Source organism: Oncorhynchus gorbuscha, linkage group LG04 (genome assembly GCF_021184085.1).
Source record: "Oncorhynchus gorbuscha isolate QuinsamMale2020 ecotype Even-year linkage group LG04, OgorEven_v1.0, whole genome shotgun sequence".
Taxonomy (NCBI): Eukaryota; Metazoa; Chordata; class Actinopteri; order Salmoniformes; family Salmonidae; genus Oncorhynchus; species Oncorhynchus gorbuscha.
This window is the reverse complement of record NC_060176.1, coordinates 43,180,508-43,207,901: the sequence shown is the minus strand read 5'-3', so window position 1 is coordinate 43,207,901 and position 27,394 is coordinate 43,180,508. Positions and strand designations below refer to the sequence as shown.

At 44.5% G+C, this 27,394-nt stretch overlaps 2 protein-coding genes across 2 annotated transcripts in view; both read right to left on the bottom strand.

Annotated features, from left to right (window-relative positions):
- Positions 1 to 7,346: 7,346 nt before the first annotated feature.
- On the bottom strand, positions 7,347 to 16,536 carry LOC124034104 (adipocyte enhancer-binding protein 1-like). The gene is made up of 16 exons (XM_046346848.1): positions 16,387 to 16,536; positions 16,143 to 16,252; positions 15,590 to 15,729; positions 15,185 to 15,269; positions 14,887 to 15,031; positions 14,691 to 14,782; positions 14,326 to 14,449; positions 13,929 to 14,125; positions 12,400 to 12,576; positions 11,621 to 11,805; positions 11,080 to 11,508; positions 10,644 to 10,774; positions 10,276 to 10,415; positions 9,269 to 9,368; positions 8,844 to 9,010; positions 7,347 to 8,754 (listed from the first exon to the last, which is right to left on the bottom strand). Exons 2-16 carry the CDS (start codon positions 16,233 to 16,235, stop codon positions 8,386 to 8,388), a joined length of 2,574 nt encoding a protein of 857 aa, XP_046202804.1. The 5' UTR covers positions 16,236 to 16,252; positions 16,387 to 16,536; the 3' UTR covers positions 7,347 to 8,385.
- Positions 16,537 to 19,810: 3,274 nt separating this feature from the next.
- The window catches only part of LOC124034103 (proteoglycan 4-like), a 30,006-nt gene continuing 22,422 nt past the window's right edge, over positions 19,811 to 27,394 (bottom strand). Inside the window, exons 6-7 of the mRNA XM_046346846.1 lie at positions 20,821 to 20,898; positions 19,811 to 19,911 (exon numbers count right to left, since the gene is read on the bottom strand). Coding sequence (XP_046202802.1) covers positions 19,826 to 19,911; positions 20,821 to 20,898 — 164 coding nt within the window. The 3' untranslated portion in view covers positions 19,811 to 19,825. The remainder of the gene's footprint in view (positions 19,912 to 20,820; positions 20,899 to 27,394) is intronic.

Here is a 27,394-nt window from a genome sequence, read left to right as displayed (position 1 = left end):
GAGTAATAATTATGTAATCACACTGTTATAGTTTGTAGGTAATTATTGGGCTGTAAAATTAAGTGTTACCATTATTATGTTTTTACTTTGAAAGTGTGAACTAATTTCATAATAAATCAAATATTTAAGAAAAGTTGAATGAGTAGAAGGGTGACAGAGCAAAAAAGTGATTAAACATGGTGACTATCCTTTATTGGCCAACACAATATGATGCCAAAGTAATCTTTCGGGTTTTTATACCATTCTCATCAGCAATATAACAATTTCCTCTTCGTCCTGCCAGTGTGTGCGTGTGTGAGAGAAGGTACAACCCTGGCATATGTCCTTTAGAGCACAACTGTGAAGGCCACTCCTTTCTTTCTCATTCTAAACAGCGTCATGGCTCCTATCATCCCACAGAAATCATGATAGCGTGATGCTGTGTAGGCCGACATCTTCAATGGGAAGTCATGGACACACGCCTGCACGGATGCACACACACATTCACACACTCACACACAATTACTCATGCACTTAGCTATAATTTCTATTAAAAAAGTGATGTAATACATAAGTCTCCAAACAAAAATGTGTATATTTGTTTACTTCCCATGATAGGAAAACTCTAACATAATAATTGGTTTATTGCTAAAGTACCTATACTGTGGCTGCCCTAAAGCCATAAACTTTACAGTCTATCGTTCATCTTCTATGCAGCCAGTAGTCTTTGAACAGCCTACAGGCCAATCTAAAAGTAAACCACATACAAAATTAAACATCATAATTAACATAACTTTATTATGGTCAGGCCAGGCTATTCTATGCTATGGTTTTTATATGCTTGACAAGTTAACATTCCTCTTGCACTAGGAAATGTTTGTTCCAATTGCATCAACAAAACCAATTGTATCACAAATAATATTTTATTTCAATGATAACTTTAACCTAACTAATCCTGATTCAAACATGCAATATTGCAGCACAAGCAGCCGCATGCCTATACTTCTAAATGCCTGGTTATCCAATAATTGTTATGATCAAATTGAACAATGTGTAAACCCACTGATATAAGACCCCTGTGGTCTGTGCAGAGATAGAAGGACCCCTGGCTCTGTCTATCTGTGTAGTGTAAAGGTCTATTCACTAGATAGCTAGGTAACATCGCTCATCTGATACCTAATATCGCAGGCACACTTCACCTGTATGGGAGATCTGAAAGTTGTGTGGAGATATTCTGGTGTGATAGAGTGGAAAAGTCATGACCCCACACCAATTAACAGGATAAGGGGAGTACTGTATTGTAATGTCCGGGGGGCATTGTGTGGTAGATACAGAGCATTCAGAAAGTATTGTGTTGTGGACATCTTTTCAGATAGAATGAGACACCACGGTAATACTGAGAAAAGTTCCGAATTGTTATTCGTTTTCTTGCATGCAGAATCCTCAACCTGAGTCCTCGACTAATTTCCGGCGCCGACAGCGATGGCCGCCTCGCGACTTCGAAAAAGGGGAAAACGAAGCGGTCTTCTGATCAGACTCCAGAGACGGGCACATTGTGCACCACTCCCTAGCATTCTCCTCGCCAATGTCCAGTCTCTTGACAACAAGGTTGATGAAATCCGAGCAAGGGTAGCATTCCAGAGGGACATCAGAGACTGTAACGTTCTTTGCTTCACGGAAACATTGCTCACTGGAGAGACGCTATCGGAGACGGTGCAGCCAGCTGGTTTCTCCACGCATCGCGCAGACAGAAACAAACATCTTTCTGGTAAGAAGAGGGGCGGGGGCGTATGCTTTATGGTTAACGTGACGTGGTGTGGCCAAAACAACATACAGGAACTCAAGTCCTTCTGTTCACCTGATTTAGAATTCCTCACAATCAAATGTAGACCGCATTATCTACCAAGGGAATTCTCTTCGATTATAATCACAGCCGTATATATTCCTCCCCAAGCAGACACATCGATGGCTCTGAACGAATTTTATTTGACTCTTTGCAAACTGGAATCCATATATCCGGAGGCTGCATTCATTGTAGCTGGGGATTTTAACAAGGCTAATCTGAAAACAAGACTCCCTAAATTTTATCAGCATATCGATTGCGCAACCAGGGATGGAAAAACCTTGGATCATTGCTATTCCAACTTCCGCGACACATATAAGGCCCTGCCCCGCCCTCCTTTCGGAAAAGCTGACCACGACTCCATTTTGTTGATCCCTGCCTACAGACAGAAACTAAAACAAGAAGCTCCCGCGCTGAGGTCTGTTCAACGCTGGTCCGACCAATCCGATTCCACACTCCAAGACTGTTTCCATCACGTGGACTGGGATATGTTCCGTATTGCGTCAGACGACAACATTAACGAATACGCTGATTCGGTGTGCGAGTTCATTAGAACGTGCGTTGAAGATGTCGTTCCCATAGCAACGATTAAAACATTCCCAAACCAGAAACCGTGTATTGATGGCAGCATTCGCGTGAAACTGAAAGCGCGAACCACTGCTTTTAATCAGGGCAAGGTGACTGGAAACATGACCGAATACAAACAGTGTAACTATTCCCTCCGCAAGGCAATCAAACAAGATAAGTGTCAGTATAGAGACAAAGTAGAATCTCAATTCAACGGCTCAGACACAAGAGGTATGTGGCAGGGTCTACAGTCAATCACGGATTACAAAAAGAAAACCAGCACCGTCACGGACCAGGATGTCTTGCTCCCAGGCAGACTAAATAACTTTTTTGCCCGCTTTGAGGACAATACAGTGCCACTGACACTGCCCGCAACTAAAACATGCAGACTCTCCTTCACTGCAGCAGACGTGAGGAAAACATTTAAACGTGTCAACCCTCGCAAGGCTGTAGGCCCAGACGGCATCCCCAGCCGCGCCCTCAGAGCATGCGCAGACCAGCTGGCGGGTGTGTTTACGGACATATTCAATCAATCCCTATCCCAGTCTGTTGTTCCCACATGCTTCAAGAGGGCCACCATTGTTCCTGTTCCCAAGAAAGCTAAGGTAACTGAGCTAAATGACTAGCACTCACTTCCGTCATGTAGCACTCACTTCCGTCATCATGAAGTGCTTTGAGAGACTAGTCAAGGACCATATCATCTCCACCCTACCAGACACCCTAGACCCACTCCAATTTGCTTACCGCCCAAATAGGTCCACAGACGATGCAATCTCAACCACACTGCACACTGCCCTAACCCATCTGGACAAGAGGAATACCTATGTGAGAATGCTGTTCATCGACTACAGCTCGGCATTTAACACCATAGTGCCCTCCAAGCTCGTCATCAAGCTCGAGACCCTGGGTCTCGACCCCGCCCTGTGCAACTGGGTACTGGACTTCCAGACGGCCGCCCCCAGGTGGTGAGGGTAGGCAACAACATCTCCACCCCGCTGATCCTCAACACTGGGGCCCCACAAGGGTGCATTCTGAGCCCTCTCCTGTACTCCCTGTTCACCCACGACTGCGTGGCCACGCACGCCTCCAACTCAATCATCAAGTTTGCGGACGACACAACAGTGGTAGGCTTGATTACCAACAACGACGAGACGGCCTACAGGGAGGAGGTGAGGGCCCTCGGAGTGTGGTGTCAGGAAAATAACCTCACACACAATGTCAACAAAACTAAGGAGATGATTGTGGACTTCAGGAAACAGCAGAGGGAACCACCCCCCTATCCACATCGATGGAACAGTAGTGGAGAGGGTAGTAAGTTTTAAGTTCCTCGGCGTACACATCACAGACAAACTGAATTGGTCCACCCACACAGACAGCATCATGAAGAAGGCGCAGCAGCGCCTCTTCAACCTCAGGAGGCTGAAGAAATTTGGCTTGTCACCAAAAGCACTCACAAACTTCTACAGATGCACAATCGAGAGCATCCTGTCGGGCTTTATCACCGCCTGGTATGGCAACTGCTCCGCCCACAACCGTAAGGCTCTCCAGAGGGTAGTGAGGTCTGCACAACGCATCACCGGGGGCAAACTACCTGCCCTCCAGGACACCTACACCACCCGATGTCAAAGGAAGGCCATAAAGATCATCAAGGACAGCACCCACCCGAGCCACTGCCTGTTCACCCCGCTATCATCCAGAAGGCGAGGTCAGTACAGGTGCATCAAAGCTGGGACCGAGAGACTGAAAAACAGCTTCTATCTCAAGGCCATCAGACTGTTAAACAGCCACCACTAACATTGAGTGGCTGCTGCCAACACACTGACACTGACCCACTTTAATAATGGGAATTGATGGGAAATTATGTAAAATATATCACTAGCCACTTTAAACAATGCTACCTAATATAATGTTTACATACCCTACATTATTCATCTCATATGTATACGTATATACTGTACTCTATATCATCTACTGCATCCTTATGTAAATACATTTATCACTAGCCACTTTAACTATGCCACTTTGTTTACATACTCATCTCATATGTATATACTGTACTCAATACCATCTACTGTATCTTGCCTATGCCGCTCTGTACCATCACTCATTCATATATCTTTATGTACATATTCTTTATCCCCTTACACTTGTGTCTATAAGGTAGTAGTTTTGGAATTGTTAGCTAGATTACTAGTTAGTTATTACTGCATTGTCGGAACTAGAAGCACAAGCATTTCGCTACACTCGCACTAACATCTGCTAACCATGTGTATGTGACAAATACAATTGGATTGGATTTGATTTTTATTTCTTCAAAACTCTCTTCATGAATCCGAAACAACGATTTCATGGCGTGCAGAGATCCTATGGACAATGAAGTGTGGTCTCCCACTACTCTTGCAAAAGTGCAGATGACAACACCACAATTTCCCACTCGATGTTTCCAGACAGGATAATGGAAAAGTCATATGCCTGTGGGGAGAAGATCAAACAGAGCCTACAAGATCAATTATAGTCTTGCACCTTACTTGCGGCACCACCTCCTGGACAAGTTGCAAAATAACATTTAACATTTTAGTAATTTAGCGGACACTCTTATTCAGAGCAACTTACAGTAGTGAGCGGATACATTTTTCGTAACTGTCCCCCGTGGGAATCAAATTCACAACCCTGACGTTGCAAGCGCCATGCTCTACCAACTGAGCCACACGGGACTGTAATGTGCTGCTTTTTGACGAATCGCAGAACAAACCACTTCAGCTTGTTGGATTCGGGCTAAACTTTGAACATTGAGATATTAAAGACATGATAGATCAGACGCATAGTATATAAAGGAGTGTGATCTGTAGAAAGACAGTTGCTGTGGCATGTGCTGGGTGGACGGGAGAGAGTCACCGAGTGCGACTGGTGATACGAGAGGACATCTGTGGATTAGGCGAAGGAGGGGTTGAGTTGAGGAGGTCAGGTCAGATCCCCCAAAGGGAGAAATAATTGTTATATTATCCTGTTACCCTCTTACTGTTGAACCATAAGATGTGAGGATTGGAGAGAAGGAGGGGTGTCTAAAGTGGAGTATATATATTTGTGATGGTGAGAAAAATGTTTTTTTTGTCTGAATTACATCTGTAACGACCCTTTGGGAATAATTAAACTTGGTTAAGCTTCTCTAGTGTCCGTGAATGATTTACTCTGAAAAGTTTGAACCTAACAAGCTAAAGCAAATGGATGTTCACGTAAGGTTTTTAAACCCCACAACCAACAAGGTTACCACACACTACCTGGACTCATCTTTCATGGGACATGGCTCAGCAAAGGCCTGTCCTTCAGTGTTGACAGATAAACTTAACACGTTTCACCTCCTACAAATTTCGACGTTTGGACCAAATGCTAACCACAAGTTTTACAGAGAATTCATATCTAATGCCCTGGCAGAAGCCACAGACAGAGAGATAATTGACATTGAAACATGTTCCTTGCAGTGTTCAGAAAGCTTTTTGAAATGCATTTTACTTCATAGACTGGGACATAGTGTCTGAAGTCTCTCGTTGGTTTATCTTGATCAGCAAAGACAAGCAATGACACAAGTATTTAGTGAATATGTTAGTTCAACAATGCTCTGCAGTCATCCCAGTATCCCAGTACGGTTTGAGTTGAAAGCTATTATGAATGAAAGGTGTGTGGTGTGAACAGGTGTGTGATGGAACTTCATTTCAAATGAAGTGTTTTGTATCTGTGCCAGTGCCCAGACTCCTGTATTTGTCAACACATGGTTCCCAATTTATACTGAACAAAAATATAAATGCAACATGCAACAATTTCAAAGATTTTACTGAGTTACAGTTCATATAAGGAAATCAGTCAATTGAAATAAATGCATTAGGCCCTAATCTATGGATTTCACATGACTGGGAATACAGATATGCATCTGTTGGTCTCAGATACCTTGGACATTCCTGCAGTCAGCATGCCAATTGCGTGCTTCCTCAAAATTTGAGACATCTGTGGCATTGTGTTGTGTGACAAAAACTGCACATTTTAGAGGGGTCTTTTATTGTCCCCAGCACAAGGTGCATCTGTGTAAGGATCATGCCATTTAATCAGCTTCATGATATGCCACAGGTGTCAGGTGGATGGATTAATATTGGCAAAGGAGAAATGCTCACTAACAAGGATGTAAAAAAAAATGGACACAACAAGCTTTTTGTGTCTATGGAGAATTTCTGGGATATTTTATTTCAGCTCATGAAGCATGGGACCATGATTCACATGACCCATCAATTTAGACAAGTGTGTCGGAGAAGCTTCATCTAATAATTATACCATTTTTTTTACCTGGACACTTTCTGGTTTTGCTATTGCTACAATGCTAGTTACCATTTCACTGAGCAGTTTACTTACACCTTCTGTGTCTTGTGCATGTGACAAATAAACTTAGATGTTATTTGATATAGTGTGTTTACCAGAGACGGTAATGTGAAGAACAACATTACCTGCACCAAAGTCATGGTAGGATATAGGCCAAGGACGAGAAAGTGTATTTTTACCTGGAGTTTTTCCTTATTGCAGGCTACTACTTTTACCACTTTTAGTCTTAATCTTTGGTTGTTTACTAAACTACTCACTCTGTTTAGCACATGGCCTCACATGTGAATCCTTAGTCCCACCCACAGAAATGGGTGGGGCTAAGGCTTAAGAGATGCTGAATGGGTGGAGACAGAGCCCTCCAGTAAGTATACCAAAACATTCAAGGATCAACTTTATCAACTTTCAAAGCAGAATTACTTTCCCATTATTCCTCAAATGCAGTGTATGCTATACCATTTTCTAGTTCTGAGTCTCTACTTTTATCCAATGTAAAAAAAAAAAACAGAAATTCCAATTCTGCCACATAAGACCAAATTGAGGGGGTCGGTCACATTTGAGCTCAGTGTGGACATGAAGAACAAAACACAAATGCTGTATGTAAACAAGCCTTTATTAATTGAAAAAAATGTCTTTCCTCTACCTCAGCTAAATTATGAGGAACATTTAAGGAAATCTCTTTTGATTTCTCTCTTACTATTCAACAAACATTTTTGTCAAGTTACTGTATGTCGATATTATGACTTTGCTGTCAATGTGTAAAAATAATGTACATTAATCCACAATTTATAAGAAAAATAGAAACTTTGATTCTTTGTTTTGACACTTCAAGGGTGGGAGGTGATAGTAAAACAAGTGCGTAATCTACCACCACCAGATCTACATGATCTCTGAAGTACATTCTCCAGGAAAGCCTTTGCAACAACCTTTCATATTGAATTGGTATAAAATGTGTTTTCCAGATATCAGTGGTTCTATTTTTCTACTCGAAACTGACATTTTTGTGTGTGTTAACGTTGTATCAAAATACCTACTCGAGCAGTTATACAGACCACTGGCATTAGCTTGTGTGCCTGACTGTTTTTGCATTCAACACTGCATTGTTCCTTTGATCAGTTTTTGCAGATATACCTAAACACTTCTTGTGGCCCCTTTGTTGATCTGAAAGAATGGATGGCTGGGGGGCTTCCAGAGTTATTGGAGTTTCAAGAACCTGTCAGTTCTTTAAAGGGATACTTTGGGATGTATCTACTTCCCCAGAGTCAGATGAACTCGTGGATACCATTTTTATGTATCTGTGTGCAGTTTGAAGGAAGTTCTTAACTAGCGCTAGCGAAATTGCTAACTAGTCTATGGGTATCTGCTAGCATCTTTCTAGTCATTGTGTTAATGCTAGTTAGCATTGGCTTGCAAAACTAACTCGAACTTCCTTCATACTTGACACAGAGACATAAAAATGGTATCTACGAGTTCCTCTGACTCTGGGGAAGTAGATACAGGGCATCATTGCCAAATATCCCTTTAAGGGGTCACTTAGTTGTCTACTCTAAGAATTGAGTTAACAGCCTGGGCTCAGGACTATGACATTGTTCCTGTTCAAATACCTGTATTTGAGCAAGGCCTTGGTGTTTAGTTTAGTAATCGTCAATCTTGTACTCGTATTTGTAATCCAAGATGGAGTCCGTGAAATTTTCCGGTGCCGACGTTTGCCCCTCTCCTATGAACCACGAGTCGTACCAAGCAGTGGTGGGCTCCGCCTCTATTGTCGTGGGAACTGGCGTGGTCGTCGGGGGCAACGTTGTTGTCGATCTCATCAGTCTCTGTTGCCGTAGACGACGACGGCGGTCGAGCTCTAGCTTTTGCATTTGCTTGCGACGCACATTAGGATCTATGGCGGAGACCCTGTCGGGATGCCTGTTGCCATTGGAGACCGTGTTCTGTCTTGTTCCGCCGTTGCCGTGGCTGAGCAGGCGTATGGGCTTGTTGCCGTGCAGGGCCATGATCTGTGGATGAATAGATGGCATTTATATAGTGCTTCAATGGCTCTAAAGTGGCTAATAGGCAATATAATTACGGGTGTAGCAGTACCCACTTGTTTGATGCGGTCCCAGTTGGACTTGGCCAGGTTAAAGCTGCAGGTAGTTGCCCCTGCCTCGTAGCCCACCACACACAGCTTGGTCAGGGGGGCGAAGCCTTCTGCCCGCACCGTCACACGGTACTCACCTGGGTTCAACAAGCGCCAGTAGTCCCCTGTTACAGCTGTGGAGGGAGCAGAGAGGAGAGGGCTTAGACTGCACACTCACTAAAGATGGCACTTGCAGGCTCCTGGACATCCACTGCATGTACGTTTGTTCAGGGGGAAGGGACAACAGGTTGTTACCAATATCTACCCCAGCTGTAGTTTAATGAATATACCAATATAACAGTGCATAGCTACATTCATGTGTGCACAGCAGTCAGAATGCCAAGGGCAGTAGGCTATGGTACATGGTTAACACAAAGCCAGACACTACCCACCTGTAGAGACATCATGGTTGACCCCCTCTACAGAAACTGTAGCATTAGCGATGGGGTTCCCCTCATTGTCTTTTACTACACCCCTGATCCCACGCTGCACCTGAGTGGGGTGAAAACCAGGGTTCAAAAGGTCAGTCACTCTACAGAAGTGGTATACAAACTTTTTCAGTGGGGACCCCATTTTTCCCACAATTTCTTGCGATCCCAGAGATGGTTGTCCTTCTGGAAGGTTCTCCCATCTCCACAGAGGAACTCTGGAGCTCTGTCAGAGTGACCATTGGGGTCTTGGTCACCTCTCTGATCAAGGCTCTTCTCCCCCGATGGCTTAGTTTGGCTAGGCAGCCAGCTCTAGGAAGAGTGTTGGTGGTTCCAAACTTCTTTGGACCTTCAATGCGGCAAGCATTTTTTGGTTACCCTTCCCCAGATCTGTGCCTCGACACAATCCCGTCTCGGAGCTCTACGAACAATTCCTTTGACTTCACGGCTTGGCTTTTCCTCTGACATACACATTCAAATGCGGGACCTTATATAAACAGGTGTGTGCCTTTCCAGATCATGTCCAATTTACCACAAGTGGACTCCACTCAAGTAGAAACATCTCAAGGATGATCAATGAAGACAGGATGCACCTAAGCTCAATTTCGAGTCTCATAGAAAAATAGAAAAGGGTCTGAATACTTATATGTAAGTTAGGTCATTTTTTATATACATTTGCAAAAAAAAAACTATTTTCACTTTGTCATTATGGGGTATTGTGTGTAGATTGAGGAAACATTTTTATTTATTCCATTTTAGAATAAGCCCATAACGTAACAAAATGTGGAAAAATTCAAGGGGTCTGAATACTTTCCGAATGCACTGTATATATACATAATATTACATTTTGGCGACCCCAGATTTGAATACCACTGCTCTACGGCCACACTCCAGGACTGTGTGTGTGTTTGGTATACTCTCAAAATGTGTTAATAATTTCTCTGTGTGTGCATACGTGTGTCTCTGTGTACCTGCTCCATGAAGGTGAGCATGGCCTCTCTGTTCTTCTCCCACTCAATGACCAGCTCACTCTGATGGGGGAACTTATCACAGCCAAGGAACACTGACAGCTCCAGACAGTTAGTGTGCAGGTAGCTGAAGTCATTCATACCTGAGGATGGAGGGAGAGGGGGAGAAGGATAGGTGAGAACCCGCACTGCAAATGATGAACCACCAGAGAGCGCCATTATCCCCAAAACTGGGTCCTTTACTCTAATCAATGTTACATTACAGGTTTCAACCTTTTTGAACTACTGTATGTAATGTCGACCATCATAAAAAATGGCTTAATGAACAGCAGACAACAATGGAATAAAAAAGGGATGTTGTCAGTCCTTACTTCCTGTGACGGGCTGCCACTTGGCGCGATTGACGATTCCAACGCCTCCAGTGATGTCATTGCCGTGACAGGAGCCGTGGGAAGTGTATGTCATCGACAGGTGAGTAGAGGCATAAGAGATGGCCAACCACCTACAACACACAAACACACACACAGTCAGATAGGGTAATCTGATCCTAGATCTGTGGTTAACTTGGGCTCCCGAGCGGCACAGAGATCTAAGGCACTACATCTCAGTGCTAGAGGTGTCACTGCAGACACTCTGGTTTGAATCCAGGCTGTATAACAACCGGCTGTGATTTGGAGTCCCATACGGCGGCGCACAATTGACCCAGCGTCGTCCGGGTTTGGCCGCTGTAGGCCGTCATTGTAAATAAGAATGAGTTCTTAACTGACTTGCATAGTTAAATAAAAACATTTACTTCATGCTACACACCTGAAAAATGAGGCGTCTGCTGTGGCCCTGGGTTCATCCTCAGGCTCTGCGTACCCCCCTCTCCCACTGTCATCCTCCCCTCTCCCTCTGTCATCCTCCCCTCTCCCTCTGTCATCCTCCTCTTCCCTGTGGCCATAGCCATGTCCCCTCCACTCCTCCTCCGGCTGCTGGTATCCTCTGTTATACTGATCTTCTCGCTGCTGGTATCCCCTGTTCCACTGGTCTTCTTCTGGCTGCTGGTATCCCCTGTTCCACTGGTCTTCTTCTGGCTGCTGGTATCCCCTGTTCCACTGGTCCTCTTCTGGCTCCTGGTATCCCCTGTTCCACTGGTCTTCTTCTGGCTGCTGGTATCCCCTGTTTCTATCGTCTTCCTCCGGCTCCTCGCGGTCGTAGTCCCTCCCCCACTCCGTCACGTCAAACTCCTCGTACCTAGAAGAATGATTTAAATGGAGTTGATTGTTTATTTGGTTTCATATCATTATTATTCCTGCCAAAAATACCAAGAGTGCAGGAAGAGAAAGAGAGAAGAAGCGCCTCGTACTGTCTCTTCTTGCGACTCTGTGCCCTCTCTCTCTTGCCCTCTCTGGTGCTGGTGCCGGCGGTCTTGGTTAGGTGGTGATTGTCGTATGGGTACGCCACGAACCTCTCCCCCCCCTGGAAGTTGGCCCCCAGTACGAATGGGTGGCTCTCCATCCACAAGATGATGGCTCGAGTCTCCACAGCAATCTGCAGAACAAGAAGAACAAACAGCAGCCGTCTTTTTAAAATGTAACTAGGCAAGTCAGTTAAGAACAAATTCTTATTTACAATGACGGCATACCCCGGCCAAACCCTAACCCGAAGGATGTTGGGCCAATTGTGTGCTGCCCTATAGGACTCCCAATCATAGCTGGATGTGATACAGCCTGGAATCGAACCAGGGTCTGTAGTGACGTCCCTAGCACTGAGATGCAGTGACTTTGACCACTGTGCCTCTCGGGTCCCCTTGTTAAGTTGATAAACAGAGAAATGGACTTGCTTGTAATGTCTCTGCTCTTCACACCATCTACATTTCCTTCTCTCCTTTTTGTCCCCTCCTGTCTTCATCCCCTCTCTTTCTCCTTTACCATCCCCTCCCTCCCCTCTCCCTTCCTCCACACACCCTGTTTTCATCCTCTCTTTCTCCCTTACCATCCCCTCCCTCCCCTCTCCCTCCACCTTCCTCCACACACCCTGTCTTCATCCTCTCTTTCTCCCTTACCGTCCCGCCCCCCCCCTCTCTTTCTCCCTTACCATCCCCTCCTTCCCCTCTCCCTCCCTCCACCTCCTTCCTCCACACACCCTGTCATCCCCCTCTTGATCTGCAGGGATCTTGACATGGTGATTGGGGATCAGTTTGGGCACCATGCCCTTGTCCTCGGCCTCCCACAAAACACTGTTCAGGTCTGGGAAGTTCTGGAAGATGTCATAGCCGTCCTCCGTCCAGTGGCCTGTTGTCCAACCACTCAGCTCGGAACCCTATGGTGTCAATGGGACAGGATGTTATGGAGATATGGGCTGCATTTTTACTGCAGTAATATCAATGTGTTAAAACCAAACGTCTTAGGATTTGTTTGAATGTCTCTAGTCTTGACTTGAGATATGTTTTCTTCTCTTGAGGAAAATAAAGTTGGGTGCTAGACTGTTCCTGCATACAACAATACTTTCCTACAGGACAACAAGTTGGCTAAATCAGAAACTGTCTGGCACCCCTTTTCCATAATAGAAGAAAACAGATTTGCACCCTGGAAGTGTAAAGTATAAATACAGGCTGTATTTCCCTGTAAGGGTCGTTCTTGAATAACGGTGGCATTTTGGCATGGCATTTTGGAAAATAATTACTTGATTTTTCATTGAAATGTAGTTGGGTACATCTTCCCATTCTAAATCAACTAATATGGTAGCTTAATGACTTAAAATATGTTTTTACCATTATGTTAACATTGTGCCACCAGTGGAGTAGTAACACCAATGAGGATTTTGTGAAATGGAGGCCACAAATGCTCAAATCTAAGGTTAATTTAATTAATTTAAGGTTAATCCTTAAATAAATAATTTACTGAAGTGATTCATTATTTCATTTATTTAAATTGTCTGACACAAAATGATACATGAAATTCTCAAATGTATAACATACTGAAAGGTCGTGATAAGATAATCATTTTCTTGTATATAGAACCCTCCCTCAATAACAGTTTGCCACGGGAGAAAATGCTCAAGGTCTTGGTATATCTTTGTAATCAACGATTTTCAAAGTGGTAACACCAACGACATAAAACTGAGGGACACACATTCTACTAGTAAAACAATAGGTGTTTTTATTGATCTACAGCAAGGTTATTCAACTCTGACCCTACGAGGTCCAGAGCCTGCTGGTTTTCTGTTCTACCTGATAATTAATTGCACCCACCTGGTGTCTCAGGTCTAAATCAATCCCTGATTAGAGGGGAACAATGAAACAATACAGTAGAACTGGCTTCAAGGTCCAGAGTTGAGTTTGGGAGATCAAAAGTATATTAAATACTTTTGTTTACTGTCTAGCATTCAAAATAATAGATACAGCATCTCTAAACACCAAAACATGTCACTACACCCCTACACATCACCAGTGGGACAAGCCAATTTGCTAGCCCCCTGTAGTTTCAACGATGCACAATAGCTGTTTTGCAGTACAAAGGACTTACATGTGTTTTCTTATTAAATAACAATGAAATAAAATTAGAATGTATTATTTTTAATGTTTTGGTAATTTTTAATTGTTTTTACATGGTGTCAAAGTCAAGGGACAACACCGCAATCCAAGAATGAACCGTATGATATCCAGTACTGACCACTGTCAGGGCTTTCTCCTGCCCATCCGGGTTGAGTGAGGGCACCAGGTGGATACGTATTCCCTCCACCAGGCGGCGCACTCTAGGGTTGCCATCATTGTACTCCTTACACAGGTACTGCAACAGAAGAAGAACCATCTCCCGCCCCGTCGCCTCGTTTCCATGGAGACCGGCCGTGTAGCGGAACTCCGGCTCACCTAAGGAGAAAAACACAGATTGTCATTGTCTTTCCATGCTTGAGAGGACATGAGTACAGAGCTTTCTATGAAGGTTAGCCTGGAATAACAAATGGGTGCAGTTAGCCTGGAACAACTAATGGGTGCAGTTAGCCTGGAATAACTAATGGGTGCATGTTCTGAAAACTGTGGACACAGACACAATATTTGTTTTATCCTACCTATCTCGTGTTCTGTGGGGTTGCCTGATATCACCATGGCCAGGATGTCCAGTCCGTTGGAGCTGCGACCTAGGCTGTACATACTGGTGATGTTGGGACACTCCTCAGACACGGACTTCATCATCTACCAGAAGAGACGCACAGGGGAAAGCAGCATTTACCAACCCTGGTCCGGGACACCTTCAGTGGGGTCTGTGCCAGTCTTTGTTCAAGCCCAACAAATCTTAGTAAATGAATCCCCAAAGTGTCACGACAGAGTTGAAGTCAGTTGTCAGACAAAACATTAGACCTGATTCAAGTTCAAACAGGTGGCACTGATGACCTTAAGGTTTGAAGTCCCCTGAAATGGGAGTGTTCCGTCTCACCGTGACCATGTCTGAGTAGTTGTGATGTCTGAAGTCCAGGTACTGGACTGGAGTCACCTCATTCTGCAGCCTCTGGTAGGCACTGGTGGGGTCTGAGGAAATAAAAATGCACAGTGTGAACGTTTGCATGTGTTTTACGTTTTACTATCCTTGTGGGGACCAGAAGTCTAGTAGGGTGGGTGCGTGTGTCACTCACCAGGCAGTGGGCAGCCTAGTACCTCCAGCCTCATACAGCAACTACCATTCCAGCTCTGAGGGATAACTCTGATGTAGCGTGCTAGTATGGGCTCAGCTAACTGATTCAGCACAGGGGTATCCTTATCGGAGTTACCAAAAAACAACTAGAGACAGAGAGAGGGGGGAGGAGGGGGGTAAAAAGAGAGGGAGAGACAAATATATTTGACATGGTGAACTTTTGTGCCCCATTAAAAAAAAGCAGGAGAGTGAACCCTGGGACCAAAGTACATTTGAAGCAGCGAGGCTGACAGACTCACCCAGTCAGAGTAACCGTCATGGATGGTTTTCCATTCTCTGCTGTCATTACTGAATTGCACGTAGTACGATGTCACAAAGTCACTCCTGAAACAGAAAGACGCACACACATTTTCTCACCATTTTGTCTTTGATATTTCTGAAATTCACTGTGTGTGTGTGTTTGGTTTGGTTTCACTATCCTTGTGGGTACCAGAAGTCCTCACAAGGAGGGTAAAACAAGTAAAAAGTCTATTTTAGTGTTAGGATTAAGGTTAGGGATTAGGTTTAGGGTGATCTGTTAGGGTTAGATTCAGTTTCAGGGTTAAGATTAAGGGTTAGGGAGTTAGGGAAAATAGGAATGGGAACTCATGTTTTGGTCCCCACAAGGATAGTAAAATAAACGTGTGTGTGCTTGTGTGTCTTACTCGTTGCGTGAGTCTCGTCCCTGTGTTATGATCCCAGTAAACTCTGTTGCTCTGCGAGCGTCCATCTCAAACCAGTGAATATTGTCCTCTGGGTTAGGACACCATGCCCCACCATGCATGTCCTCCTCATCATCCGAAGCCTGGAAACCATGGAAACCATACAGTGTTGGAGATGAGTGTAAGGGGGCTTACCGTCGGGTTCGAATTAGTGTGAGGAGTGTACCTGCATGTTGAGTCATGCTCTGTGTTGGCTGGAGCAGTACTGAGACTTAGGGTTAGTCAATGTGTTAGGGTTAGTGTATAAGGGTTATGGGTTAGTGTGAGAGGGTTAGACTTAGCATGTGAGAGTTAGTGTGTGAAGGTTAAGGTTAGAGTGTGGAGGGTTAGTGTGTGTGAACGTTAAGGTTAGTGTGAGAGGGTTAGACTTAGCATTTGAGAGTTAGTGTGTGAAGGTTAAGGTTAGAGTGTGAGGGTTAGTGTGTGTGAAGGTTAAGGTTAGTGTGTGAGGGTTAGTGTGTTAAGGTTAGTGTTAGTGTGTAAGGGTTAGGGTTACCTGTATGTTGAGTCGTGCCCTGGCTTGGCTGTAGCGGTAGTGAGACATGGAGGAGGCCAGCAGCTGGTCTGATTCTATCCTATGAGACTCCATACCCAGGGGAGGACACTCTGCCACCAGGGGAAAACATCTCAGTCACACACACATCACAAAAACTTCAAACCACAATGGAAAACCTCTGAAGCTCTTGCTAAAACTTTGACTAACCGAGTATAGTATCATTGGATGGTAGCAAGTTACTTACTTTTGGGCTCCTTGAATACGTGTGGTCTCTTCTTGGCTTTGGCCCTCTCTTCCTCCTCCCTCCTCTGCTGAGCTCTCTCTGTCAAATAGGACCATAGTCAATCACTAACTACAATTCCAGTAATGGATTCTGTGTGTGTGTGTGTGTGTGTGTGTGTGTGTGTGTGTGTGTGTGTGTGTGTGTGTGTGTGTGTGTGTGTGTGTGTGTGTGTGTGTGTGTGTGTGTGTGTGTGTGTGTGTGTGTGTGTGTGTGTGTGTGTGTATTTATCGACAACTGCAGTAATGCCTCAGAGGATCCACATTGCAGATAGGCAGGAAACCAGATGTATTATGTTTCTCCAAATTCAGGAATGTGCTGATTAAATTCAGATTGTTCTTTTTTTCTTCAGTAAATCTAAGACAGGCCGCACACTGTTGTATCTGAACTTTCATAACCACCAGTCACATTTTATGGGTAACCCTGCTTAAAGTGTCTATCTCTAACTGGATGTGAAAGCTGTCACATTTTGTATTAAATGTGATTTTGTTCTGCATACACATGTGCAATCACAGCTAGTGGTGGACAGAGTATCCCCACCCCCATTCTACAAGGTGTTGAAAGCGTTCCACAGGGATGCTGGCCCATGTTGACTCCAATGCTTCCCACAGTTGTGTCAAGTTGGCTGGATGTCCTTTGGGTGGCAGACCATTCTTGATACACACGGGAAACTGTTGTGTGTGAAAAACCCAGCAGCATTGCAGTTCTTGACACAAACCGGTGCGCCTGGCAACCTACTACCATACCCCATTCAAAGGCACTTCAATATTTTGTCTTGCCCATTCACCCTCTGAATGGCACACATACTCAATCCATGTCTCAAGGCCCTAGAAATCCTTCTTTAACCTGTGTCTCCCATTCATCTACACTGATTAAATTGGATTAAACAAGTGACATCACTAAGGGATCATAGCTTTTACCTGGATTCACCTGGTCAGTCTGTCATGGAAAGAGCAGGTGTCCTTAATGTTTGTACACTCAGTGTAATCTCCCATAGACAAAAGTCCCTGGTTCCATTCTGATGATACATTTAGCTGGTTCTACTCTCCTCTCCTCGGAGGTACAGTACAGAATGGAACATGTGGCAACAGCTGTTGGTTCTTATCCCGAGTGTTTCGATCTTCATCCTAAGCTCATGATTTCAACATCTCTCCCCTCCATTACTGTTTGACTCTCTACTCTGTTTTTATCCCTTATGTTGTTTCTCTCTCCCCCTCATCTTTCCTTCCAGCATGTTCTGTAACCTCTCTCTGCTGTCCCGTCTCTTCCTTTCTTTCTGCTCCAGCTCAAAGCTTCTTCCATGCACCAATACAGGTTAAAGACGTTTACATTTGAGTCATTAAGCAGACTCTGTTATCCAGAGGGACTTACAGATGCAATTAGGGCTAAGTGCCTTGCTCAATGGCACAGCAACAGATTTTTCACCTAATTGACTCGGGGATTCAAACCAGCGACCTTTCCTTCCCTACCTTCCCTCACAACACATCTCTATGGTTCAGATTTGTCCTGCTCTAGATAGAGTCTTAGCAAGTGGAGCCATACTGAAGCTTCACAGCTACATGTTTGCAATGCCCAGGTAGAGACGGATATCTGTGTTTTTTTTCCTCATTCGCTTTAAGCGGAAACATGAACCATTAGGGACTGATATTCCTCCACTACATTATGAATCTGTGAGTGACATGGTCATATGTTCATCTGCTTTGACAGTGCAAAGTATGACATCGCAGTGTTACTAAGTTTTACTTGCAATGACTCTGATATGTGGTTGTTTTACCTACCTTAGTTTAATGGACACAAAAAATGCTGGGTTGTTTGGCTGACCCATCTGCTGGGTTGTTTGGCTGACCCATCTGCTGGGTTGTTTGGCTGACCCATCTGCTGGGTTGTTTGACTGACCTATCTGCTGGGTTGTTTGACTGACCCATCTGCTGGGTTGTTTTGACCCATCTGCTGGTTGTTTGGCTGACCCATCTGCTGTGTTGTTTGACTGACCCATCTGCTGTGGACCCATCTGCTGTGTTGTTTTGACCCATCTGCTGGGTTGACCCATCTGCTGGGTTGTTTGGCTGACCCATCTGCTGGGTTGTTTGGCTGACCCATCTGCTGGGTTGTTTGGCTGACCCATCTGCTGGGTTGTTTGACTGACCCATCTGCTGTGTTGTTTGACTGACCCATCTGCTGTGTTGTTTGACTGACCCATCTGCTGGGTTGTTTGACTGACCCATCTGCTGGGTTGTTTGACTGACCCATCTGCTGTGTTGTTTGACTGACCCATCTGCTGTGTTGTTTGACTGACCCATCTGCTGGGTTGTTTGGCTGACCCATCTGCTGGGTTGTTTGGCTGACCCATCTGCTGGGTTGTTTGGCTGACCCATCTGCTGGGTTGTTTGGCTGACCCATCTGCTGGGTTGCAGACATTGGGTCACTTTGGTTTTTTTTGTAAATTTTTGTTTTGTTTTTTACATTGTGACCTTCCATTATAGACTTTTGCTTTGATGTGGATTGAGGCCTGTACTGTACATTCATATCAGTTGTGTTCCTCCGTTGCATTCACCTTTCCTATTTCTAATGTGGGATTGTGTTTCTGTGCCCAATTGGAAACTAAAAAACGATGGAAATGGATTGTGATGATACCCATGAATGACTGCTGCATAATGTGCTTGTTTTATTATTTTTTTAATCGGGGATCAAATTTGATTTGATATATATGAATATGCATAAAAGGAGAGTAATTGCCCATAATTCTGCACTTTAGTATACTTTTGTACTTCCAATTTTGATCATCATGATTTAGTGACTGCAAAGAAAATGTTTTGATCTACTGGGATTTTTAAAAGAAAGACTAACTTTCTGTTTTGTCTGTTTGGACAGAAGTGTGGTTGCTTTTTGCAGGACAGTTGTGTTCCTTTTGATGAATGTATTTGCAATTTCGATGGTGTAATATCGTTTTGATGAATGTATTTATGTTTTGAGAAGGCAACTACATTTTGACAACGCATTTTCTGTTCTGCAAAAGGGAGTTCTGTGTCTCGTGGACTTTGTTATGAAAATCAACAACGTGATTCCAAAAATTGCTCGTCAACCCAAAATGAAAGTTAATTCTTTTTAAACGACTGATCGTTAAATTCATGTTTGGGTAATCCCAACAACTCAACATGTTGGGTTATTCACGCAACCCAATCGGTTGACTGGGTCAAAATAACCCAGTGTGTGTTCTATCCAATATTTACCCATATTTACCAAAAACCCAAATTGGGTTGTTTTTAACCCAGCATTTATTTTGTGAGTGCATTGACTGTAAGTTGCTCTGGATAAGAGTGTCTGCTTAATGACCAACGTGTAAATGTTACTTGTATATGTGAAGTATCTACAACTGAAGATAGATAGATCACTGTCATTCAGATCATAATGGAAAATAGTCTGTGCACAATACCTCTATATCTCTCTCCTTTTCTCTCCTTTGAATCTCTCTCTCCTCCTGTTTTTTCGCTGTGGTAAACAAAGGAGGGAAAAAACAATCATGGCTGAATTTGAGGTTACTTTCCCCCACCTCCCCATTACATGTACCAGTATACTGTGTATGTGGGGTGTTTTCAGTGGAGTGAAATATTTAGAACGTTGCAGATAGAATAAAAGACAACGTCATGATTTCCTATTGTACCTGACAGACAACCAATCATAATACACACAAACATTCTGTAACGTTTCCCCCTCCTGAACAGGCCCAGGTGTTTCTTAAGGTTTGCCACAATATCCAAATGATAAACAGTGTTTGAAGGGGGTAATAATCTTGATCTGACTGTTGTTTGTTCCAGTTACTTGGTATTTTCCTACTTGGGAGTTTGGAACATCAGCTGCCAAAGTCTTGCTTAACCCAAACTTAGACAACAGACCATATAATTGAAACAGTATACACTTATTTTTTTTCATTCTTGTGGGGAATGAGAAGTGTTGGCCCATTACTTTTGACTCGGTGGTAAAGGCCCAGTTCTTTATTGTGTCTATCTAATCTTTATTTCACCACAGGGTCCCATTGAAATGAAAAACATATTTCTATTGAAGATTTGGCCAAGGGTTTATTTTACAGTGCAGAGTGCGTGTGTGTGTGTGTTTTTTGGGGGGGTTTTACCTCACAAGGATAGTAAATCAAGGACAATACAGACAAGTGGAGACATTTCGCAATGCTATTTTAGGCTTAGGGGTTATGTTTAGGGTTGCAATTATGGTTAAGGTTATAATTAGGTTTAAGGGTTAGGTTTAGGGGTTAGGGTTAGGTTTAGGTTCATGGGTTAGGGTTCGGTTAAGGGTTAAGTTTAGGGGTTAGGGAAAATAGGATTTTGAATGGGAATCAATTGTTTGGTCCCCACAAGGACAGTGTGTGTGTGTGTGTGTACGTACTCTGTCCACCACTATGCCCGTAGTCATACTCCTCGTACCATGGGCTTTCATAGGTGGGTGGTGGTGTAACAAGCTCCTCTGTATTGGAAGAAAACACAAACCCATCATTACAGTATCCTAGATTGAGTAGCACACTGTTTCTGCATTGATTCAACAGTACATAACCGCCATGGCAAAGCCACAGCAACCTGGCTCAAGCAGAAACAGACTTGCAGCCTGTCTAGTAGTACTAATCTATGTTTTACTAAACAACATCACAGAGAGAGTCTCTTTGGTTTCATGTGAGCCTTCCAAAGCTCACTGAAGCTGAAATGCAGTATGTAGTTTCAAAACATTAATACAGTAATCTTCCACTAAAGTGATGGTGGAACAGAGCCTTTATTTCTGCAGCGACAACAGACACTCTGTTTGGACCCACATAAAGCTAGCATAACACGCTAGTTAAATGGACCCACATAAAGCTAGCATAACACGCTAGTTAAATGGACCCACATAAAGCTAGCATAACACGCTAGTTAAATGGACCCACATAAAGCTAGCATAACACGCTGCCTGTTATTTGCCTAGTTAAATGTTTCATTTAAGTTTACAAGGAATATCCCAGAGCAGCCATCTTGTGAAAGGCTTCTTGCTCAAAAACAAAACCATGAAAAGCCTTTGGCTGTTTAGAACTACACTCTCACCCACTCACTCTCCTCTAAAAAGCAGGGTGATGATCTAGCCTCCTACTCTGTCATTCCCTGGACTAAGAGCTCTATTCAATCTGATCCGCTTTAGCCGACATCAGCGTAGCGGTTGTTTTGGCGGTGTTGGAGGTGGAACTGCATTAGAGCTATCAAATCCACAAGCGTCTCCAGGCATTATACCTAAAGCAGACATTGGCATTGGCTGCACAGAGTTGCATAAACCTCTATGGAATCGGTGTCCCTAAACCAGGACGGTTGTTGCTAACATTCACTAATGTTACTAGAATGACATTGTAAGTAACAGACAACTTTCCAGGACATAGACATGTCTTATATGGGTAGAAAGCTTAAATTCTGTATAATCTAACTCCTGTGTCCAATTTACAGTAACTATTACAGTGAACAAATACCATGCTATTGTTTGAGGAGAGTGCACAACAACAAAACACTTTTATCACGGCAACTGGTTTGATACATTCAACTCTGAAGGTAAATAATGTACTTACATTCAGTAATCTTGCTCTGATTTGTCTTCCTGATGGTCCCAGAGATAAAATGTAGCAAAGTTTTGTTTGATAAAATCAATTTTTATATTCAAATGTAGGAACTGGGTTCTAGAGTTTGAACCCCTGCTGTCTACCCTTGCTGTACACCTCAGACACCGACAAAACATCAACTGATCTGATCTAGGTCTAAGCGTATGGTTTACAGGATCGACTTCCACACTACAAACCCTAAAACAGGGGTTGTCTTTCATTCTTAGAAAGGAGGAATAGCAGCATACACTGTGGCCCTCTAAACAACAACCTGCCCGCTCGACCCTATCCCCTCCTCTCTTCTCCAGACCATTTCCGGAGACCTTCTCCCTTACCTCACCTCGCTCATCAACTTATCCCTGACCGCTGGCTACGTCCCTTCCGTCTTCAAGAGAGCGAGAGTTGCACCCCCTTCTGAAAAACCTACACTCGATCCCTCCGATGTTAACAACTACAGACCTCTGTATCACGGAGGCGCTCCGCACCGCTAAAGCTAACTCTCTCTCCTCTGCTCTCATCCTTCTAGACCTATCGGCTGCCTTCGATACTGTGAACCATCAGATCCTCCCTCTCCACCCTCTCCGAGTTGGGCATCTCTCTGGCGCGGCCCACGCTTGGATTGCGTCCTACCTGACAGGTCGCTCCTACCAGGTGGCGTGGCGAGAATCTGTCTCCTCACCACGCGCTCTCACCACTGGTGTCCCCAGGGCTCTGTTCTAGGCCCTCTCCTATTCTCGCTATACACCAAGTCACTTGGCTCTGTCATAACCTCACATGGTCTCTCCTATCATTGCTATGCAGACGACACACAATTAATCTTCTCCTTTCCCCCTTCTGATGACCAGGTGGCGATCGCATCTCTGCATGTCTGGCAGACATATCAGTGTGGATGACGGATCACCACCTCAAGCTGAACTTCGGCAAGACGGAGCTGCTCTTCCTCCCGGGGAAGGACTGCCCGCTCCATGATCTCGCCATCACGGTTGACAACTCCATTGTGTCCTCCTCCCAGAGCGCTAAGAACCTTGGTGTGATCCTGGACAACACCCTGTCGTTCTCAACTAACATCAAGACGGTGGCACGTTCCTGTAGGTTCATGCTCTACAACATCCGCAGAGTACGACCCTGCCTCACACAGGAAGCGGCGCAGGTCCTAATCCAGGCACTTGTCATCTCCCGTCTGGATTACTGCAACTCGCTGTTGGCTGGGCTCTCTGCCTGTGCCATTAAACCCCTACAACTCATCCAGAACGCCGCAGCCCGTCTAGTGTTCAACCTTCCCAAGTTCTCTCACGTCACCCCGCTCCTCCGCTCTCTCCACTGGCTTCCAGTTGAAGCTCGCATCCGCTACAAGACCATGGTGCTTGCCTACGGAGCTGTGAGGGGAACGGCACTCAGTACCTCCAGGCTCTGATCAGGCCCTACACCCAAATAAGGGCACTGCGTTCATCCACCTCTGGCCTGCTCGCCTCCCTACCACTGAGGAAGTACAGTTCCCGCCAGCCCAGTCAAAACTGTTCGCTGCTCTGGCTCCCCAATGGTGGAACAAACTCCCTCACGACGCCAGACAGCGGAGTCAATCACCACCTTCCGGAGACACCTGAAACCCCACCTCTTTAAGGAATACTTAGATATTATTATATATATATATTATATTATATTTATTATTATTAAATATATATAATATATATTATATAACCATATATCACATATATTATATATACATATATATATATATATATATATATATAAAACAATATATATATATATATATATATATATATATATATTAAAAACATATTATTATATATATATATATTAAAACATATATATATATATATATATAACATATTTTATTTATATAATATATATAATGAGGAGAGATATATTAGAGAGAGAGATAAACATATTTTTACATATAAGAGATAGAGAAAGAGATATATAAAAGATATTATTTATTATTAAATTATTATTGCATATATTATTATATATATATTATTATTATACATATTATTATTATTATTATTATTATTATTATTATTATTATTATTATTATTATTATTATTATATATTATTATTATTACATTAGTATACATACACACACACGCTAGCTATCATATGTACATAATAATATCAGCCATGCGATAGCCACTACTAAGCACGTCAGCATATCGCATAACACGCTCACGCTTATGTATGTCATCACGCCACGTCACAAGCCACGCCATGCGCACACACGCTATACTATCACACAACACGCTGTCACTGACACGTATTGCTACGCGTCGCTACACACGCTCGCCGCCATATGTCGTCACACACGCCCAGAGCCAGAGCGCTGCACGACGTTGCGGCCATACAGAGTCACACTACGCCCAGAGAGAGACACGCACTGCCGCCGCCGACGCTACAGTCATATATTACGCCATTAGAGTTACATACACAGTCATTACGCACATACATCACCATACTGCTGGCGTGCATCTAGTATGTTAGCTGCCATTAGCTACACATATATTATGCTATGCACACATCAGCGCACATAGGCTAAAGTACGCATTAGATACGCTTATATATAGCATAGTCGAAGATACACAGCACATATATTACTATATAGTACAAGCATACATAGTTATAATAAATAATATATTACATACATATATATATAGTATACATATACATGTACTAATATATACTGCATACATATATGTATATTATATATATACATATATATATATATATATATATACATACTATTATATACATATATATATATACATATATATATTACATACATATATATATTACGTCACATATATATTATACTATATTAAACACAAATACACATATACACATTACTATATATATACGTTATTATATACATATAACATATAGCTACATATACACATACATAATGCTACATATACACATATATTACTATTGATACATACATATACATATACTAACTATTATTCATTACATTATTGGTACCATCATCATGGACGTATATGCACATAGCGTTATTATTACTTATTATTATTATACATTATTATTATAAAAGGTAATGGTGTCATCATTAATGTCATTATTATTACAGATATATGGTCATATATATATATATATATCACATATATATATATACATATATATACACATATTATTATTATATATATTATATTATACACATATATTATAGCATATATACACATATATCATATATATACATTACAGTTGAATGGTTATTATTAATATATTATTATTATGTTGGTCAGAATATTATTATGGATGGAAGGTCATTGGAGTTATTGGTTATTATATATTATACATATATACATGATAATAAGTTAGCTATTATATGATATACAATATATATATGGTATTAGTTGCTGCTTATATATGGGTGTTATATAGCGGTTATGTAAGAAAGCTATAATATATATAATATATTACATATACATAATGTCGGTCGCCGCCACGCCGCATACGCCGCCACACACAGCTATTGCTACGCCACACAGCTGCTGCTACGCCATGTGCCGCTGCCACACGCCGCTGCCGCCGCCGCCGCCGCCGCTGACTGCGCCCGCCCGCAACAAATACTACGTACGCCGCCGCTATCTTGTCACGCCGCCGCCGCTTCGGCGCCGCCGCCGCCGCCAGTAATCGCCGCCGCCCGCCGCCGCCGCCGCCGCCCCGCCGCCGCCGATATTCGCCGCCGCTATTAATGCCGCGCCCGCCGCCGCCCGCTATTATTATTAATAATCGCCGCCGCCATGGTTCGCGCCGCCCGCCGCCGCACACACGCCCGCCGCCACACACACACTGCCGCCCACGTTGTCGCCGCCGCGCGCCGCCCGCCGACCGCCGCACGCCGCCCGCCGCCGCCGCCGCCGCCGCAGTGCCGCCGCCCTTACGCCCGCCCGCCGCCGCCGCTACCCGCCCGCCGCCGCCGCCGCCATTATTCGCCGCCGCTGCGCCCGAATAGCTAGCGCCGCCGCATTCTGGCCGCCAGCTAATCGCCGCCGCCGCTGATGTCGCCGCCGCCGCCGCCGCCGCCGCCGCCGCCGCCGCCGCGGTAATCGCCGCCGCCGCCGCCGCCGCTAATCGCCGCCGCCGCTGCCGCCGCCGCCGCCGCCGCTGCCGCCGCCGCCGCTAAACCAGTGCGCCGCCGCCGCCGCCAGCGCGCCGCCGCCGCCGCCAGTATCCGCCGCCGCCTGGTAATCGCCGCCGCTGCGGCTGCCGCCGCCGCCGCCGCGCGATATCGCCGCCGCCGCCGCCGCCGCCCGCCGGGTAACGCCGCCGCCGCCGAACCGATCCGCTGTCGCCGCCGCCGCCGCCGCAGGTAATCGCCGCCGCCGCCGCCATCACGCCGTATCGCCGCCGCCGCGGTAATCGCCGCCGCCACTGTTAATCGCCGCCGCCGCCGCGCGATAATCCGCCGCCGCCGCCGCCGCCATAGTTCGCGCCGCCGCACCCCGCGCCGCGCGAGTTCGCCGCCGCCGATCGCCGCCGCGCAGCGCCGCCGCCACTCGCCGCCGCTGCCGCCGCCGCCGTAATCACGCCGCTGCTGCCGCCGCCGCTGGCCGCAGTAATCGCTGCCGCCGCCACCGCCGCCGCTGCTATCGCCGCCGCCGCTGCTAATCGCCACGCCACCGTTATCCGCCGCCGCCGCGCTGCTGCCGCCGCCGCCGCCGCCGCCGCCGCTGCGCCACTGCCGCCGCTGCTGCCGCCGCCGCCGCCGCCGCAGTGTCTTTCCGCCGCCGCCGCTATCGCCGCCGCACGCGGTAATCGCCGCCGCACTGTAATCGCCGCCGCCGCCGCAGTATCGCCGCCGCCGCACGGTAATCGCCGCCGCCGCACGGTAATCGCCTTACTTGCCGCTGCTTCGCCGCCGCCGCCACACGGTAATCGCCGCCGCCGCCGCGCAGTAATCGCCGCCAAGCCGCCACGCAGTAATCGCCGCCGCTAATATTTTATCGCCGCCGCCAGTATCGCCGCCGCAGTATATTATTATTATTAATTATTATTATTATTATTATTATTATTATTATTATATTATTATTATTATTATTATTATTATTATTATTATTATTATTATTACCGCCATTATTATTATTATTATTATTACCATATTATTATTATTATTATTATTATTGCCATTATTATTATTATTATTATATTATTATCCGCCATGCCGCCACATTATTATTATGCTATTATTATTATTATTATTATTATTATATTATTATTATTATTATTATTATTATTATTATTATTATTATTATTATTATTATTATTTTATTATTATTATTATTATTATTATTATTATTATTATTATTATTATTATATTAT